Here is a 19,040-nt window from a genome sequence, read left to right as displayed (position 1 = left end):
AAATTCTGTAGCCTTTGACCATCAGACTCATAGAAGCATAGGGTAGAATGGTGGTTGCCAGAGGTTGGGGGAGGGGAAGATGAAGAATCTTCATTTTTAAGATGCATCCCAGGGAATTCGATGTAAGTAGTCTGAGGGTGAAGTATTTTTTGAGAAACACTGGGTTAAAATGAAAGTGTTTGTTTTCTTAGCCATCTCTTCTTTTCCATTTAAGAAAATTAAAAAAAAAAGAAAAATTCAATGGGAGGCAATATTGCAATGTGGATAAAATGGGTTCAATAGCCAGGATACCTGGGATCATGTCTTAGCTCCACAATGCACAGAGTTCAGTTTCCTGTTCTGTACAATAGGGATAATATTAGTAACTATGATGAAGGGTTGTTGTGAGGATTAAATGAATTAACACATATAAAGTGTTCTGGACAGTGTCTGGTACATAGTTAGCTATGATTATTTTAAAAGAGAAGTTGATATTCCCTCTGTATTCTTGGTTCCTTCACTATAAAGTTCTACTTTTTTCATGATTTTATTTGACCCCAGGATACTTGGACATTTCCCTGGGAGAAAGTGGTGGGAGAGGTCATGAGAAAAAAGTGAAGAAGATCAATGTCTATTTCTGTAATCCAAGGTAAGAAGTTCCTCTCTTAGGTGACTGATAGCTGACTCCATACAACCTTAATGTGCTTAAGGAGATTGTCCAATTATAATAAATGGAATTGTGTAAAAAATAATAATACAAAGAAAATTTTAATATGATTCAGAAAACTATAAAATGCAACCAAATGACATTGCTAGAATATTTTTATATTGACAAATAAAGTCTTATTTAATACCAAAGTCAAAAAGTAACACATTTTACAAAGGAAATGTCAACAATATATCCCTATAAGTGCCTGGCACTTAATTGAAACCCTTTTCCATAGGCTTGATTTAGGGCCACTTTGTTTACCAAAAAAATTCATAAAAGTAATATAAAAATTGAAATATGTTCTAAAAATTATAACTCGTGATTTTACCAGCTACTCTGAGTGACTTCTTTCTTTTCTTTTTTTTCAGGCAAGGCAATCCTTGGTTGACCTCACAGATTGCAAAGACCTTGACAGTTTACAATCCCTTATTTTTTTATTTTTTATGCCTATAGCACCTGGTCTTCCTAGGTGGTCTCCCATCCAAGTACTAACTAAGCCCGACCCTGCTTAGCTTCCGAGTTCAAAAGGGATCGGGCTTTTTCAGGGTAGCATGGCCATAGATTCTGAGTGACTTCTAAATCATACAAATGTACAATGGCTGGGGTCATTTGAGTGAGTGCTAAAAATGTTATAACACTCTGACTTGCAAAGAGAAAGAATGTTGCACTATGGGCTTTTCATATATTTAGTAAATCCATTCAAGTGGAAGTGTCAAATTCTCCTTTTAAAGGAACAGTGATAATAAGATCCTTAAGATGAGCACTACTGGTATCATTTCTTGCATTTAACTTGATTATATTAATTAAACGCATGCTTGATAAATTGTTGCTGTGCTTTTTGCCATGTTTCATACTGTAGTAATAATGATGAAGAGATACTTCTAATTATATTCTATGATACCCAACCTATATTTTTAATTAACTTGTAGAAAAGTCTGAATAGAACGATTTGACAAAATTCTTAGATGGGAAATCCAAAACATTCCAGCTTTCACCAGCCTCAGCTCCCTTCCCGACAGCTGTAGTTTCCACTGGCCTCACCTCTGGCAGGAGCTGTCCAGCGGGAGATGTGAGGGAAGGACCCCCAACCAGGGATACCACACCATTGCAATCCACCGCGCTGTGCATCTTCCCATTCATGGGCAGAATGGGGAGCACCCTGGAGGCACGGCTGGCCTGGCTGACATTGCTGTGGCGACGCTCTCCATGTCTGTGTGGTACAAACAGAGAGTCTCTTCGGCTGTCATTGTCTTCAAAGGTGCTGTGCTCGTCATCAGCAAAGTCATTCTCAGAGCCAATATCCTTTGCTCGACCTCTGAAGCTAAAAAGGCTCGCCCTACTGTTGCGTCTTGGAGAGAAGAGGGAGCCACGAATGCTCAATAAAGACTATAAATAACAATAAAGGAAACAAAAAACAGAAGAACAGAATTAAGAGCTGGCATCTTGAAAAACGTGAGGCTTGACTCATTGTTTCAGAATGGTTGACCTACCTAGGGGGAAGTCATTGGACGGGTAGAACTATGGGCTCCCATGGTACCTGCTGGTGGATCTCAACTAGGTTCGCCTCTTTGCTTTCCCTTTTTCTCCCTTCCTTCATTTTTCTTTTTCAGTCATTTTCTTTTACTTTACTCATGCCTTAAGATAGTCACAAGTACCCCTCAACATTGTTTAGTCTCATTACTGGCACGTAGAACTAAAATTTTTGCTAAGCCCCTCTCTACAGGCTAACCTCATTTAACAATCTAATGGAAAGTAATTAAATATACACCTATATTAACATCTTTTAAAGCCAAAAATATGCCCAGTAAGAGCTCACTAGTAACCACACCCTGATGCAGATCTTACCACAGAGGAAAATAAAATCAATCTTGCTAGTAGATCTATTTAATTATAGCACGAGAGGCTTCTCCCTTTTCTTTGCATATTTAGTAATGTCTTTGTGAATAAATTAAACAAATCAAATGGAAAGAACTGTATGATTCATTCCCTGGTTTTCACTCTTCTGTGTATCTCAAGAAATTTGAAGGACACCATATTTACAAAGACTTGGTTTTCACTAAGTATCTGGTCACGATCATTTAACAATTTTCTAAATGGCTAAATTGTCACTGCCATCATGCCGTTTACCTTGATTCTTAAGCACTGCAGCACCAAGCACAATGAATCACTTCCTGTGTATTACTAGTCTAATTTTATGACTTAGCTGTAGTAAACACTTGTTTTTGCTGGTCCAATATCTATTTCTCCTTCATCTTTTGATAATACCCAGACTATTTTTGAGAAATGATTCTCAGGCCTAGCCAATGAGTGTATTTCATACCTCTGGTCATAGAGAATGGTTTCAAGATGGGCAGGGACACTGCATGGTCCATTGGCAGCCATCTCTTTCTTTCACAGTTGTTGGGAAAGAGGTGCATTTTCAATTAGGGTTTCTAAAAATATTGAATTTAAGTGTGGAGCTGCAGTGGGCATCTTGCCACCATATTGGAGTTACCTGGGCTGAGATATGGAGGAATACTTGGTCATAATAATATGTTATGAGCCCTTGGGTTCAGCATGACTAAAGCTACTCACAGATATTATTTACATGATATAAAAGTCCTCTTTTATTTTTTTACTAAAGAGAGCTTGAACTGGGTTCTTATGATTACTAATAGAAAGAATATTAATTTCATCATTTAAATATTATTACTCTGAGTTTTTCTCCAAAAGGTTTAAAGCTACCTAAAATAATTTATACCTATATATTTTTTACATTCTCTGATAGTAAGTATGCTTTTAATTATCTTTTAAGAAAAGAATAATTTTTCTCAATAATGCCTACTGAGAAGTAATGCCAATAATTACATTTTAACTTACAAGTACTCTATTCAATTCGTAGCAATAGAAACTTTGTAGAAAAATAAGTTATAAAATAGCTCAGAAAATTTCTCAAGGTTCAAAGGTGAATCATGCCACATAAAAGGATAGTTTACATGGGACAATTTTATGAAAAATGTTTGTGTCCCATCTGTTAGCATCAAATTCTATTGCTTAATTAATTATATAAATCCATTGCAATCAAATACTGTGCCACAAACAAAGGATAGTCAGTAAGAAAAGTCTGCCACAAGAAATCAATCTCTAAAAAGCAAAACTTCTTGGTTTATTATGAATAGGGAATAAAATAACTTAAGGTCAACTGTATCTTATAAAGGATTCAAAATAAAACATCCAAATTGTCTTGGGACTTGACTAGAAATTAAACTCCTGATTTTGTTCTCTCCCCTCTCCTATACTAATAAGTCAAAGTGAAGTCTAAGAAATATTTTGTGCAATTCACCTACTCTATTAAGAAAATTATAATCTTGAAGTAAAAGCCTACATTATGTTTTCTTTGCTGTGAAAGTAGAAATGTTTACCAACACAACTGCCTTTCTATCATGTCATCATAAACTAATAGTTTTTAATACTTAGGAGTCTTGGACCCTTGAAAAATCTAACAAAAGCAGTAGACTTTTCATCACCATACCCAGGTTAAGAAACTTTGCCTAGCTTGATATTTTCGGTATTATTTCCAGGGACCTGCTAAATGAGATTAGTGTGAATTCAGGATTCTCCCTCCCTCCTTCCTTCTCACTTTTTTCCTCTCTCCCCCTTCTCTTTCTCTTTCTCTCTCCCTTTCCATTTCCCTCTCCATCTTCTTAGCTATTTGTTTGACTATTTCTTTTTTAGGTTAAAAAAAAATCTTTCTCTTTTTTAAATATAGATACCACTTAAGAAGCAAATATCAAGTCCAGCCAACATTCCAATTTGTATAATTCAGTGATCACTTATAATGTCCAACTAGCTAGGAAATGGAGGTCTGAAGAAGATAGTACTGGAAAAATGTTATATCTGTAAGCAAAATTTGCAGAAAGAGGCAGAACAAAGCTTAATCTTTTCACTATTTTACCTAGAGTTAGTTTTACCGGATTTGAAAAAACAAACAAACAACAACAACAAATCTATTAAGAAAATTATAATCTTGAAGTAAAAGCCTACATTATGTTTTCTTTGCTGTGAAAGTAGAAATGTTTACCAACACAACTGCCTTTCTATCATGTCATCATAAACTAATAGTTTTTAATACTTAGGAGTCTTGGACCCTTGAAAAATCTAACAAAAGCAGTAGACTTTTCATCACCATACCCAGGTTAAGAAACTTTGCCTAGCTTGATATTTTCGGTATTATTTCCAGGGACCTGCTAAATGAGATTAGTGTGAATTCAGGATTCTCCCTCCCTCCTTCCTTCTCACTTTTTTCCTCTCTCCCCCTTCTCTTTCTCTTTCTCTCTCCCTTTCCATTTCCCTCTCCATCTTCTTAGCTATTTGTTTGACTATTTCTTTTTTAGGTTAAAAAAAAATCTTTCTCTTTTTTAAATATAGATACCACTTAAGAAGCAAATATCAAGTCCAGCCAACATTCCAATTTGTATAATTCAGTGATCACTTATAATGTCCAACTAGCTAGGAAATGGAGGTCTGAAGAAGATAGTACTGGAAAAATGTTATATCTGTAAGCAAAATTTGCAGAAAGAGGCAGAACAAAGCTTAATCTTTTCACTATTTTACCTAGAGTTAGTTTTACCGGATTTGAAAAAACAAACAAACAACAACAACAAAAAAAACAAAACAAATTGGAGAGACTCTTGGTTAACTGCTAATCTGCAGTTTCAAATTTAGGCAATTTTGCCTTGTAGAACATACCTTCTTTCTCCCCTCCCTCCTACTCTCCCTCCCTTCCTCCCTCCCTTCTTCCTTCCTTCCTTTTCAAAATGACCAATGCTGTAAAAAAGGGGGTTGATTTTTAAGGAATTCACATTTATTAAGATTAATGTCTCCACTAATGAAATTATGACCATGGCAACATGAATGAGAATGAGTAAATGTCGATATTTACTTAAAAACAAATTCTATTTTAATATGAATTCAAATCCATTAATTCTTTACTTTATTCTGTCTCATAATGTTATTTGGACTTGGAATGAACAGATTGACCTATAAAAAATTTATACATATTAAACATAAGATTATGTGAGACTGCATACTATAAAATGTATGAAGAGCAAGTATAATTCTAAATATATGTATCTTTTAAATGACATCAAATTGTAGACTTCCTTTTCAGTTTTAAAGATATTCTTACTCGTAGGCCTGAGAAGGTGGAAAGTTAAAGAATTTCAGTGTCAGGCCAAATTTAAATACTATCTCAGCCCTCAATAACTATATGACATTGGGCAATTCTTTAACTTCAAAGAGCTGAAAAAATAGCGAAAATAATACTATGCAAGGCTGTTAACACTAATTATGACTGTGTAAAAAGAATGCCAAGCATAAAACACGCAGTCAACAAAGAATACAACCCTCCTCTTCATATGTGTAGACTGGGGATGATGATTATGGTACCTACCTAGGGCTGTAGTGAGGGGCTTACATGAGTTAAATTGCAAATTGCAATGCACTGTGCTAAGTGTTAGCTATCATCATTGCAATCAATGTCGTTCTAGCTGTTATCGTTACTATACAGATACTAAGGTTTCACTACTGGTGAAACTGTCTTCTGAGAAACTATGTATTTCTGGTAATTCTCTTGGTAATTTTAAAGACAATTAGAGATATTAAATTTCAAAGTTTCAACAGCTTATATTAGTACATCAGCCAGAGGCATCCAGCGAACATTTATTTAGTGCACTATATAAATCGGGACTTTTCAATGAAAGTCCCATGTTAAACATGAGACAGAGATAATCAACTGCCATTAAACATGTTTATTGAGTATCATAAATCTTCCTCAGTGCATGCTTACGAAGAATTTTAGCTACAGTTTTAGAGAAATTTTGCTTTGGATCCCCTTGAAGTGAGGGCATGAAGAATGCACTCTTCAGATGAACTTTGCACGTGGACGGGAACACCTGAACAGATAGATGGTCTGAAAGAGTCCACAGTTCAGCTCAAGGAACCTGCCACCCAGAAAACCCACAGTCCACTGGGTCCAGGCACAGCAGCTAAGAAAGGATGAGAAACATCTGCTGACAATTACTCATGTGGAAAATTGCCTCGAGATGGTTGAGTCTTTAACAAAACCTTAAAATCACAAACCTTCCTTAGTCTCCTGGGATCTACACTCTGAGAATGCTTTCCTGGGATTCCAACAAGTTTTAAAACTCACAAATTCTCTGAGGTGATAATCACAACACTTGATGATCATTACCGCTGAAAGCATTATGCTATTTAGGGGGAAGGCAGTTTATCTCTACCAAATTCTGCCCTCGCTTTAAAAAAGTGCAATTTATATAATCTAATATTTTTACCTGGTGTGGAGAAGAAAACCTCTTTTCATATGTCAGCCTGCTTCCTTCTAAGGAAAAACGGAAACCTTTTCTTCTAATGCTGTCTTCAGATTCAGATTTGCGGACTCCGTCTTCCTTCTCTTCTTCTCCAGACTGTTCTTTCTGTTTCTTTTTCTTTCTTCTGTTTTTCAGCTCTTTTTCACTCTTAGAGCTCAATTTTGATGCTACCGAAGAACTCTCTGAAAACACTCCTATCCCACCAGCACCACTGAAGTCTTTTGATTCAGCAGATGCTGCTGCAGCAGCTGCCTACAAGGGCCCAAAGTAAATGGTAGTTGCATATACACATTGAGAAACTGTCCACATTACTGCTTAATTTATCTTTAGTATCACAAGTATGAGCTTGGAAAACAATGCTTCATTCTGGCATATATTTTGGAAAACAATACATTGTCATTAGACCAATTAAAGAATTAAAATCAACAGATACATGGAAGATGATACATGAGACCTGGATGAAAACCTTCAAGCTCTGGCCTCACACTATGCTTTCTAATTATCTAATAATATGAACAAAACATTTAAATACCTTAATAATTTTTCTCTGATTTAAAAAGTATCTTAATAAGGAAAGAATTTAAGAATTAAAGGTTTCCTGTTTTAACTTGATCCATCACAATTCCATTCGGCAATGACTTTTTGTACCAGTCTAAATTATTGAATTTTATTCAGTAGAGTATTTTTTATTTTAATAAACCTTTTCCCCCTCTTTGACTTAAATTGAGAATTTTATTAAGAAATGCACAAGAAAAACATTTTACAGATTATATATAAGGGAATCGCAGATCATGGCATCTGAATGAATTTGCAAATTACAATGGTACAGTTTTGGGAAAGATATAGTATTCAATTTTGTTGTTGCTGCCCCTGTATGTTTCATTTATCTGACCTTTATTACATATTCAGGATACTCAGTGGTAAAAGAGAACTGTCCTTGAGATCCAAGAAAAGCCAAAAAATAGGCAATTTGATGAGTTAATGTCATTAAGTCAAGTAAATAAATTAAAGAAATACTCGCCTTATTATGAAACCTCATCAAGTATAAATTAAAGGACTTACAGTGTAGGAGGCAGAGAATGTAGTGATTTATTATGTTCACACATCTGTGTCTTTCTTATGCAACCCACAAACTTGTATTTAAACACTCTTCAAGTAGAAAATAAATATTAAATAGGTTTTTGTCTTTCCAGACTCGAGGAAATAATCTTCTCAGTTCAACCCTGCTTTTCTGACCTTTCTCCCCTCTAGTGACACTCATGAAGAAGCAACTATAACCGAATTTCTCTTCCCCAGAAAATTAAGAAAATATTTCGATTGAGGGCATGTTGGTCTAGTTTGTGAGCTTCATTAAATGAAGGGTCACAAAGGAGAAAAAAATATTAATAAAACAATTATAAATCTCCATGCTGTGATGTCATTAGCATTGACAGTAATTATCAACATAAAAATAATAATTTCCTAAAAACTAAACAGAATCCTAACACTTACCAAACACCTCTGATCTCTTTTAAATGTCAGTTTAACCACTGCTGATTTTGAATGCTAAATGCCACTAACCTCACCAGTGTGGTCAGAGAACTGAGATAAACAAACACAAAAGAGCTCTATGTTTGCTAACTATACCTGAGCTTCTTCTTGTTGCTTTTTTAACTGTTCAAGCATCTGCTGAAATTCAGCTTCTTTCTGTTCAGCCTCTTCGAGTGTTGCCTGATTCTGTTCCTCATAGGCCATGGCCACCACAGCCAGGATTAAATTTATAAGGTAGAATGAGCCCAAGAAAATGACCAGCACAAAAAATATCATGTATGTTTTTCCAGCAGCACGTAGTGTCTGTAAAATGGAAGAGATATTTTATTAAATTTTATGTAGACTGTTACAAGCTCATACTCTAAGTTATAAAGTATTTTACAGCAGTTCTCTTGATTTCAATATTTCATGCTTCCCAGAAGAATCATATTATCTGTTCTCACCAGTTGATAAAGGTTTTCCCAGAAGTCTTGAGTCATTAGACGAAATAAGGACAGGAAAGCCCAACTGAAGGTGTCAAAACTTGTGTAGCCATAGTTGGGATTTCTACCAGCCTTCACGCAGATGTATCCTTCTGGACACTGGCTAAAATTAGGTTAAAGCAAAAGAAGAAGTCGGTAACTGCAAGTCTGCTGGCTAGCTTTCTGGTTTTTACAGATGCCAATACTTATTTTCTGGCTAGTTTTCTGGTTTTTACAGATGCCAATACTTATTTTATCTGACACTAGGGAAAGCTGATTTCTCTTATCTTACCCAGCACTATGTGGACTGATTTATATAATCCAGCACTATGTGGACTGATTTATATAATAACAGAATCTATTAAGTCTATTTATGAACTCCCCTGTGATTCATAATTGTCATTATTATATTTATCATGTCTCCATATAAAAGCAGTAATATCATAATTAATACCTTTGGGAACTTGTGGGCATGAACAGAAAAATAAATTTAAAGGGAAAAAATTGATTTTTACTGAAGATAACTAGAAGCAGAAGCATGTGTGTGATTGTGGTAGTAGAAAAGAGGGGTGAAAAAAGGATGGGAGAGGGCACACTGAGAGGAGGAAATAACTCTGCCTGGTGAAGGTGTCCTATGACCTTGATGATCAAGCTGACCTGGCCTCAGTCTTGTGCCTGACACTTCCATGCTACCTGATCCAGGGCAGGTTTCCTAACCCTGCTAAACTTCCGGCACTTCATATGTAAGAAAGGGCTAGTAACAGAGCCTGTCTTGCAAAGGTACAAGCATTGAATAAGAAATTGTATGTAAAACATTTAGTACAGTACAGACAAGGAATTAAAATCAGTCTCTTTTACTTATCACTGGGATCTAAAGAGAAAGGCAGTACAATCTTTACCATATGAGTCAAATGAAAAGCCTATTACCATTGGGAATTTTGTTACAGGTATTAGTTACTAATGTCCACCATATCATCTTCCATAGAAAGAACACTAGAAGTCTATGATTCTAAAATCTTGCCAAATAGGAAGAGGTAACTATTTCTCTGAATTTTCCTAGGCTTTAGCTCCATGTTCAATACTTCTTAATAACAAATGTTCACATGATATCAATCGTTATAATTAAAAGCACATATTGAGTGCTGTATTAGCTATAAATGTAATCCATTTAATTCTCACAGCCACCCTATTAAATCCCTTTATCGCATGAGGAAACTACAAGGCAAAGAAAGGTGACATTATATAGTGGAGTCAGTATTCAATGGAATCCATGCAAACTCTCCAGTCAATAGTCTTAACTGCTTTGCTAACATATGCTAGATATACACTCACCATGCTTTAGATATTGACAATTTCTTCAGAGATAGTACATTTTAAGCCATGGAGATCACATCAGCATATGTAAAATATCACACTTACAAATGTACACACTTATGAATTCTATTAACTTAAGCTTCTTATATATATATGTATGTACTACTTTTCTATTTTCCATTAAACTAATTTAGAAGATCAGCTGTGACCTAGTATGGAAAAATAATTGCCGCATATGAGTGTGTGAAGAAAGTGTGAATCCACACTTATCTCAGCTATTTTGAGAGTTAGCGTGAAGTGGAATTTATGGAGGGCTTTGAATGTGGAGGGAGTGGGGCCACGTGGGTGGGAGGTGGCAGGTCATTAAGGCCGATGGAGCAGTGTGGACTGAAACTCAATACGAAACATCAACTTACCCTGCATCTGAGCTGTTGCCACAAAGCAGAGCATCATTTTGCCCTTCCAAAAAATAAAAGTGACCTATTTAAAGAGTGAGGAACAGAAAGAATCATTTAAAAACCCTCAAAACACTTCAGCCATTGTGTCTAGATAATAGAGCTTACAATTTTTTCAACCATAATGGAATGGATAAAATAATAAATTCGTATATGGTTAAATGAAAATATAATTGAATACTACACAAATATCAAAATTTAACATTTTTAATTAACCAAATATTTAGAAAATCTCTTTTAAAGAGTGTCTATGGCCATGCTACCCTGAATAAGCCCGATCCCATCTGATTTCGGAAGCTAAGCAGGGTTGAGCCTGGTCAGTACTTGGATGGGAGACCACCTAGGAAGACCAGGCGCTGTCGGCGTAAAAAATAAGTAATTGTAAGCTGACAAGGTCCTTGGAATCTGTGAGGTCAACCAAAGGTTGCCTCACCTAAAAATAACTAACTAACTAACTAACTAAATAGATAGATAAATAAAAACAAAAAAAGTGAGAGAAAGGGAAGCCTTGTTGCTTTTATGTAAATAAAATTTTACTTTTTTAAACACTTTTTGCTTGGACTTCAAACAGATTCAGACTTTTTTTTTTTTTTTTCCTACCAACTTTGACTTAATTTCCTGTGAAAAGTGGGCTTAGGTATTTGCTCTTTCTATGATGCTGTAAATAAGTGTTTTCTTTTGGGTTTTGGCTTGATTACTATCTTTCAAATAAACAAAATAAATTGTTTCTTTGGAGATATATATTTTCCAAGTTATATATCTAGTTTCTAGTCTTACATATAACTTTAATAAGTTGCAAAGATGATCTCAAGAAACATATGTATACATAAACATACATATTTATATATTTACTAACACGCACACATTAAAAAAATACATACATATCCCCCACAAAAAATTATTATGGTTGTTTTAGGAATACTTAAAGCTTATATTCAAGGAAAACCCTAATATATTCTGCAGGGAAATCCAGGTCATAGTTTTGCAGAAAGTTTTAGATCTTTACCTTACAACATATGTCAAAAAATAATTCTATATTTTCAAAGATTAAAGATTTAAAGACACATCCATTAATATGATATAAAATATGTATAGGGTTTTTTAAGATATAATATATAGGTGGCTGCTTTATAGGTAGAATATTTCGGTGAGTATTTTTATTATCTTTAAATGAAAAAATTATAAACTAAAATATAGAAAAAATAAAAAGAATTCAATAACTCGATTGCCTAAAAATCAAAATCACTTAGGCATCAAAACTAAGAAATGAGATGAAAAACAAGCTGGAGAATATATTTGCTAAAAAACACAAAATGTTATATACTTGATAAATTAAAAAGTTCATATGAATTCCTTAAAACATACTATCACCTGATAGAATCATGGCTAAAAATGTTGAATATATAATTCACATTACATAAAACATATAACTTGCTAATGATATTAATAAACATATCTTTAAAATTCTACTGCCTATGGGTGGTGAACACACAATGCAATATGTATATATATATATGCCTTGCTGTTGAATTGTATACCTGAAATTTCCTGAATTTTGTTAACCAATGTCATTATAAAAAAAAAAGATTAAAAAAATTCTACTGCTATAATAATTAGGAAGAAGAGGATATACTTTTCCTTCTACCAAAAGATTTTAAAATATGGTAATATTAATGAGTGGTATGATCCTCTGGAGAGCAAATTGACTCTATTTCCATAGTCTTAATCTGGTCATACTCGTAACCCAAAAAATATTCTATTAATAAAAATCCATCTAAAGGAAGCGATTAGAAATAGAGAAAAGATTTATGTGCAAAGATTGTCATTGTGCTGTTATCATAACATAATTAAATGGAAAACCCCATAAATCATGGAATCATTTGTTTTATTTACTCATTTATCCAATGAATCCTAATCTCCTCATTATAAATCTTAAGAATACCAATTCTTAAAATATTAATGCAATATTTTATATGGTTCTAAAAACCATGAAGGATACCTCAGAATTAGTGTCCTTGTGGAGTACTGATAATCAAGGGATCAATGGAAGTTGGCAAGGTAATTGTACACGGAGAGGAAAGGACTTAAGCATCCAAATAACAGAGGGGCTGGTTTCAGGGGTAAGAAATTATACTGAAGTATGTGGCATCATAAGTTTATTCTGATGTCCATTCTTTAAATAAAATCCAACTATACTGATAAACAAATCTAAAACAATGACTGACACCAAAAGGATAAGTTGGAACAAGAATATTATGGAGGTAGGTTTTGAGTTTATACTTTCCCACGATCAATGAGCAAATGGCTGGAGTGGGGTTGCTTAACTTATTGATGAGCACACGAATTCAGATTTTATCTTGGTGAATGATTTCTCTATTTCCAGATACATCATATGCACTCAATACATATACTGAGTCAACCAAACAGAACCAAATTATTTTTCCCCAGTCTTCTTAACAATACATTTCAGCATAATATACTGAATAGTTCAAACTATTGATTTACTTAATATGATTAAAAATTCTTGATCAGTGCCTACCAAATAAGTATAAATATTTTGTTTATACAGCATAATATAGTATTGCTTTCAACACTGCTTTAGGAAAAGATAACATTTTCAAATGGTAACTTTTATCACATTGATTGACAGATAAGGAAAAAGGAGTAAGATATCATTTGATTTTTGTATTACATGTATTGATTTTATCTTAAATTGGTCTACGTCATTTGGCTTACATCAAAATTGAGACAATATCCATATATGTATTTTTCATATTTAAAGGACTAAATAACTTAATGGTTAAAAGAATGTATCTTACTTTTATCTTCAATATAGTCATCCCAGTTAAACATGCTCATTGTCCTATTGAAAGTGGTACCGTTGCCATCCAATGAGTTATTAAAGAAGGAAGTGATGTTTATTTCAAAGGAAGAATTATCTGGGGGCCATTGCAAACATTTATTCCGCAGGTTGCCCATAAACAGCTGTAGTCCTATTAGTGCAAACACACTCAGACAGAACACAGTCAAGATCATGACATCTGAGAGCTTCTTCACAGACTGAATTAGGGCTCCCACAATGGTCTTGAGGCCTACAAATAAAATCAGAGGGAGAAATTCAAATATACTGTTTAACAGCTACTTTACCAACAAAAACATCATGAGCTTGTCCTGGAAAATAAAGATGTCATGCAGACGGCCAACAATATTAGTTTAATGTGTGTGATTGAATAATATTTTCATGAAAAGCCTGCTAGCTGGTGAAAATGAATGAAAGCGGAACTTGTATGTTCATTAGAAAACTGAATGGACATGAACCAAAGTGTATTTCCAAACATTCCTTAGAGCAAAAAAAAAAAGATTTTATTATTCATGCTTAAACATCAACCTTGTGTAAATATTTTGCTTTTATTTGCAGATGTCTTACTCCTTAACCTCTTATTGATTTTAAAAAAATCTATATGAATAGAGTACTAAGAATTCTTTTAAGTCACTGAATTACGAGGTTATATATTTGCAAATTCTGCAAGCTTGAGTATGAATTAAAAAAGGAAGACATCTGAAAACTGAGCCCCATGCAACACTCATGCTATTCCTTGCTTCTTCATTTATCTGCAGGTAAGAAAATTGCCAGTTTTTGACCTAAATGGTCAATTTTGCATCAGTTTGAATGCCTCATAGTTTAACTTTTATGCAGAAAGCTTGATGTTATAGGATGCAGACCATGTATGTAGCCTGTTACTGCAAATGCCTCATGCAAAAACTTGTTAAACTCAAAGGCTGATTTAGAAGTTTTAAAGAAAGCAACTAGTAAAAGCAAAGAATCAAATCCATCCAAAATATGATGTACCGATTCTTGCTTTTTTATATTTTATTTGCAATAGGTGACAAGCAATAAGGCTTATGCACAAAAGCTGTGATTGTAGCACCAAAGCAGCTAAACTCAGCCTCGGTGTTTAACCTAGCTCTCACCTGGAATGACTGAAATTGTTTTCAATGCTCGGAGAACTCTGAATGTTCTCAACGCTGAGACATTGCCCAGGTCCACAAATTCTGTCACATATCTGTAATAAGGAGTTCACACACAAACACAATGACAAAACACAAGAAACAGTTGGAGATATAAGGGGCCTACCACCTTATACCAGTTTCTTCTTACCTGGAATTACAGAAATAGTTTTCAAAGCTCTCAATACTCTGAAAGTTCGAAGAGCTGAAACATTGCCTAGGTTTACAAATTCTGTTACATACCTGTAGAATTAAATCAGAGTTATTCAGAATTTAGGGAAATCTAAGTCTACATTGGTCTTTCATCAAGACCTTTTCAACTTCAATGAGTGTTGCCATCAGATTTCCCAATTAAGAGAAAAATGGCATTGTCATCAGTCATAATCTCTGTTACTTAGGAAAACATTTTATTACTTTACAGCCCTAATTGAAACCAAAGCCATATAATTTATATGATAGTTCCTAATTTCTCTAAAGTACATAATTTGATTGGATGAAAAATATTCTAAATTCTTATGATAACTATGAAAAATGTTTGATCTGTCAAGGGAAGCCACCAAGGAGAAATATAGCGTAGGCTCCCACCAATGATTTACTCTTCCAGGATGAAAAGGTATTAAGATACTTACGCAAAAGTAATGACTGTGAAATCCAACCAATTCCATGGATCCCGTAGAAATGTGAAATCTTCTAAACAAAAGCCCCTTGCAAGTATTTTTATAAGTGATTCAAAAGTATAAATTCCTGTAAAAGTGTACCTGAGAAAAAACAGCCATGCCCACATTTAAAGATCTAGTAATTTACATGTACATATCTTAAAAGAGACTTAAACAACAAATAAAAATTAGAGGCTTCCATATGGATCTGTATCTATCTCCCTATAATGTAGAGCTTAGGTAGGATTTAAGGAAGATAGAAATATTACATTTTAAAAGTCATTCATTGACTGTAACTAAATGAGTATTGTATTTACTACATTAATTAATTTGAAGGCCCAAATAATATGGTTCTATGTGAAGATATTATCTATAATACACTGCTTTTGGTCTGATGTAAACAAATAGGTATTCATCCAAAATATTAATGAAAAGTGAAAGGTGAAAGCCATGAGAAAGGAATATGCAAACAAGGTATAATTTTTATCATTGGATAATCACTGATGATCTCCCTAAGAGTCTGAGACTCACAAGAAAGATAAAGGGCTAAAAATATTGGCAGTCAAACCACTGCAATAATTTGAGCCACTGAATGAGACACTGTAAGCTTTATCCTAGAGGAAGTTAGTGGTTGAAATGAACTTGAATCACTGGCTAACTTGTCTGGTTTGGAATAGCTAGTATGATTTGTTAAAGAAACTGATGAAATCTCAAGATATTAAATACACAATTTGAAATAAAAAGGGATGATAATATTGAAAGATATTTTAAATTTTCTACTTACTCCACATTCTTTGTCCAATCTGGAGGGTTACTCATGGTCATAAACACACAGTTGGTAAGAATAGTGCACATAATGAGCACATTGAATAAAGTAGAATATCGTCAAGGAAGACAAAGAACAATGGAAAATCTCGCTTCCAAGTACCGCCATGCCTTCACCACCGTGAAATTTAGAACTTTTATGCCCTTATAATTTTATTATTATTGAGTTTATTATTTCCATTTCTGTCACTCAACAACCCCATTTCTAGGCCATGTCAGGCCAAGTCATCAACTACTTAGAGGATACTTAGGTGCTTCTTAGTAATTAAAAAGATGAAATGCAAAGCAAGGAGTTCATTAGTAAATAATTTATCAGTTTAAGTTTTTTAATACAGACTCAGCTCAACAACTGAACTGCAAGTTCATCATGTATGTAAACCCTGACAAAAATTCAGCAAGAGAAATTTATTTAAAAAAAAAATTCAACAAGAGAATTCAAGTGATTTATTAAATGCATTATACCTGTATTTGAAGGGTTGCCCTGGTTGAATATCTTTAATAAGATTCTAAGTGGGGTATATGATATACTGTAATTGCTCATAAAATTCCGAATAGTAAGAGAAAATGGCTGGTGTTTAGTGTTGGCATTTCTTGGGTTTGTAACTGTGGCCAAATTACTTAATTTCCCTGGCTTTGCTTCACTTCACTATAAAAGTATTTTAAAAAGAAACTATTTACAGGATTTCTGTGAGAATCAAATTAGTTAAAATATGTTAAAGCTCCTACACTTACTGTGCCTGATACATAGTAGATGTCAAATAAATTGCTTTCTTAACTTCCTGAATCATAGAGGATATTGCTTATAACAAACGTCTAGTTTGTTTCACTGTACCCCATTTTGCTTTTGTAGACATAGCCAATGCCCTTCACTTTTCTTTATATTGAAAAACAACAACAAAATTCTCTAAGAAAATATTTGGTAATCAGATAATGAAATGATTTCTTTTCATATTTAATAAAAAACAGAAAGATTCAGTTGTAATTATGTAAAACAACAACCTTTATCAACGTAAATTTAGATACAATTATAATTATCCCAGAGAATGAATAGATGCTATTCATAACCCTTCTCCCTAGTTTTATTATAAATTTTCACATTATTTGCACATAACAAAATATCACTGTGATTTTAAGTGCAGTAAAACAGGACAGTGAGTAGCCAATGTAACATTAAACTATAAAGAAAGTTTCTTTGCACCTACAACTGGATTTAGTCAAAGCAGTAACTGATTTTTCATTTTTACTAGTAGCGATATAAGGCACATGCTTAATTCTCAGCTGTTCAAATGCATCCACATGAAAATGATCATATGCAAATAATGTGGATCAGCCACGTGAGGGCACTGCAACCTAGAGAACACAGAACAACACCATTTCAAAAAAGAAACATATTTTTCCTTTATTGCTAAAAAAACAAAAAATAAGAAAATTAAAGATGATTTGCTATTAGCATATAAAACTAGAGGATCACAAAGGTGATCTGTTGTCCTGCTAGCCCCTACTGGAGAAAATAACTCCCCTTGGCAGATCGACACCATTTAAATGCCTGGTTCCCAGTCTCAACACAGTCCTGTACTTCTCCTCTTAGCTCCGTCCCTTACTCTCTGCAAAGTACAGCTAAGTACTTCTCCACTTAGCTCCGTCCCTTACTCTCTGCAAAGACGATTTCAAATATTCTCCACTCTACTCCAACTTCTAACCTTCTTTTTCCTTCTCTCCTATCTCAAGTAGATGATGACCTTTTATCTTTCTTTACTGAAAGTAGAGATAGCATCAGTTGGCTGTACCTCTACTTCCCACCCCCAAATTGACAAGCCTCCCTGAATTGAAACCTATCCTTTCCTCCTTCCTGTTTCAATGGGGAAGAATTCAATTCCTACACCCATGCTCTGGACACCTTCTACTTTTCCGGAATACTTTGTAAATCTCTTATCTCTTCCTTCTCTCACCTTTAACATCTCCCACTTTCTTGGCCTCATCCTATCAACATAAACTTGCTTTGGTCTGTCCTATCTTGGGATGGTGGGGAGGAGACTACTTTCCTGCAACCCACAGTGCTCTTTAACTATTTACAACCCTAACTTTTTCCATTCTGCAGCCAAACTTCTTGAAAGAGATGTTTACCTTTTCCTCAAGTATTTTATCACATTCTCAACCTACTACCTTTTCTTTCTGAAGACAATAAACTTTCCACATTTTGTCACTAAAAATAAAAGGATAATTTTGAATTCTTATTTGACTTACTCTCTCATCAGTATTTGACAAACATGAATCTTCCCCTTTCATTATGTTCTTTGCCCCTTGCTTCATAAGGTCCCAGTCATCCATTTCTTCAGCAATTTCTGAAATGAATTCATTTTTGAAAAGGACCTGGGATATCTCAGCCATTTCTCCAGTCTCCTGCTATATTCATCTTGGTAGAGCAGAGCTCATCAACATAGTTTCATGCACCATTTTTGTATCCGCTAGTCTCAAATATTTCTGTCTAGGTTAGATCTCCACACACCCTACTGTCCACATGACATCTGCACTTATGTGTCTCATTGGTACTGCTTCAAAATCATTTGAAACATCTCGAGTTCTAAAACTGAATTAAAAATCTTTTCATCTTACCAATCTGCCTGCGCCCCTCTCTCCCCCCAAAATTGCTCCTTTTAAATCTTTGTATCTTATAAAATGCCATGTGATCTAGGCAGGAACATAGAAGCAATTTTAGATTTTCCTCTTTCCAGAAA

At 34.2% G+C, this 19,040-nt stretch overlaps 1 protein-coding gene and 2 pseudogenes across 3 annotated transcripts in view; 1 reads left to right on the top strand and 2 right to left on the bottom strand.

Moving 5' to 3' along the window:
* Positions 1–19,040, bottom strand: part of LOC102892041 (sodium channel protein type 2 subunit alpha) — a 124,727-nt gene that overhangs the window by 57,186 nt on the left and 48,501 nt on the right. For 2 of the 3 annotated variants that reach the window (XM_006921144.1, XM_006921143.1), the window contains exons 4-12: positions 16,265–16,354; positions 15,454–15,582; positions 14,789–14,880; positions 13,636–13,908; positions 10,778–10,841; positions 9,030–9,171; positions 8,683–8,889; positions 7,021–7,308; positions 1,730–2,074 (exon numbers count right to left, since the gene is read on the bottom strand). In XM_006921144.1, coding sequence (XP_006921206.1) covers positions 1,730–2,074; positions 7,021–7,308; positions 8,683–8,889; positions 9,030–9,171; positions 10,778–10,841; positions 13,636–13,908; positions 14,789–14,880; positions 15,454–15,582; positions 16,265–16,354 — 1,630 coding nt within the window. Of the gene's footprint in view, positions 1–1,729; positions 2,075–7,020; positions 7,309–8,682; positions 8,890–9,029; positions 9,172–10,777; positions 10,842–13,635; positions 13,909–14,788; positions 14,881–14,975; positions 15,068–15,453; positions 15,583–16,264; positions 16,355–19,040 lie in introns of all 3 variants that reach the window. The other variant, XM_006921145.2, reaches the window with a different exon arrangement.
* LOC112470406 lies at positions 1,133–1,251 on the bottom strand (annotated as a pseudogene).
* On the top strand, positions 11,063–11,181 carry LOC112470518 (annotated as a pseudogene).

Source organism: Pteropus alecto, unplaced genomic scaffold (genome assembly GCF_000325575.1).
Source record: "Pteropus alecto unplaced genomic scaffold, ASM32557v1 scaffold3, whole genome shotgun sequence".
In the NCBI taxonomy this organism is placed as follows: Eukaryota; Metazoa; Chordata; class Mammalia; order Chiroptera; family Pteropodidae; genus Pteropus; species Pteropus alecto.
The sequence above is the reverse complement of the archived record's forward strand: the minus strand, read 5'-3'. Positions and strand labels throughout refer to the sequence as shown.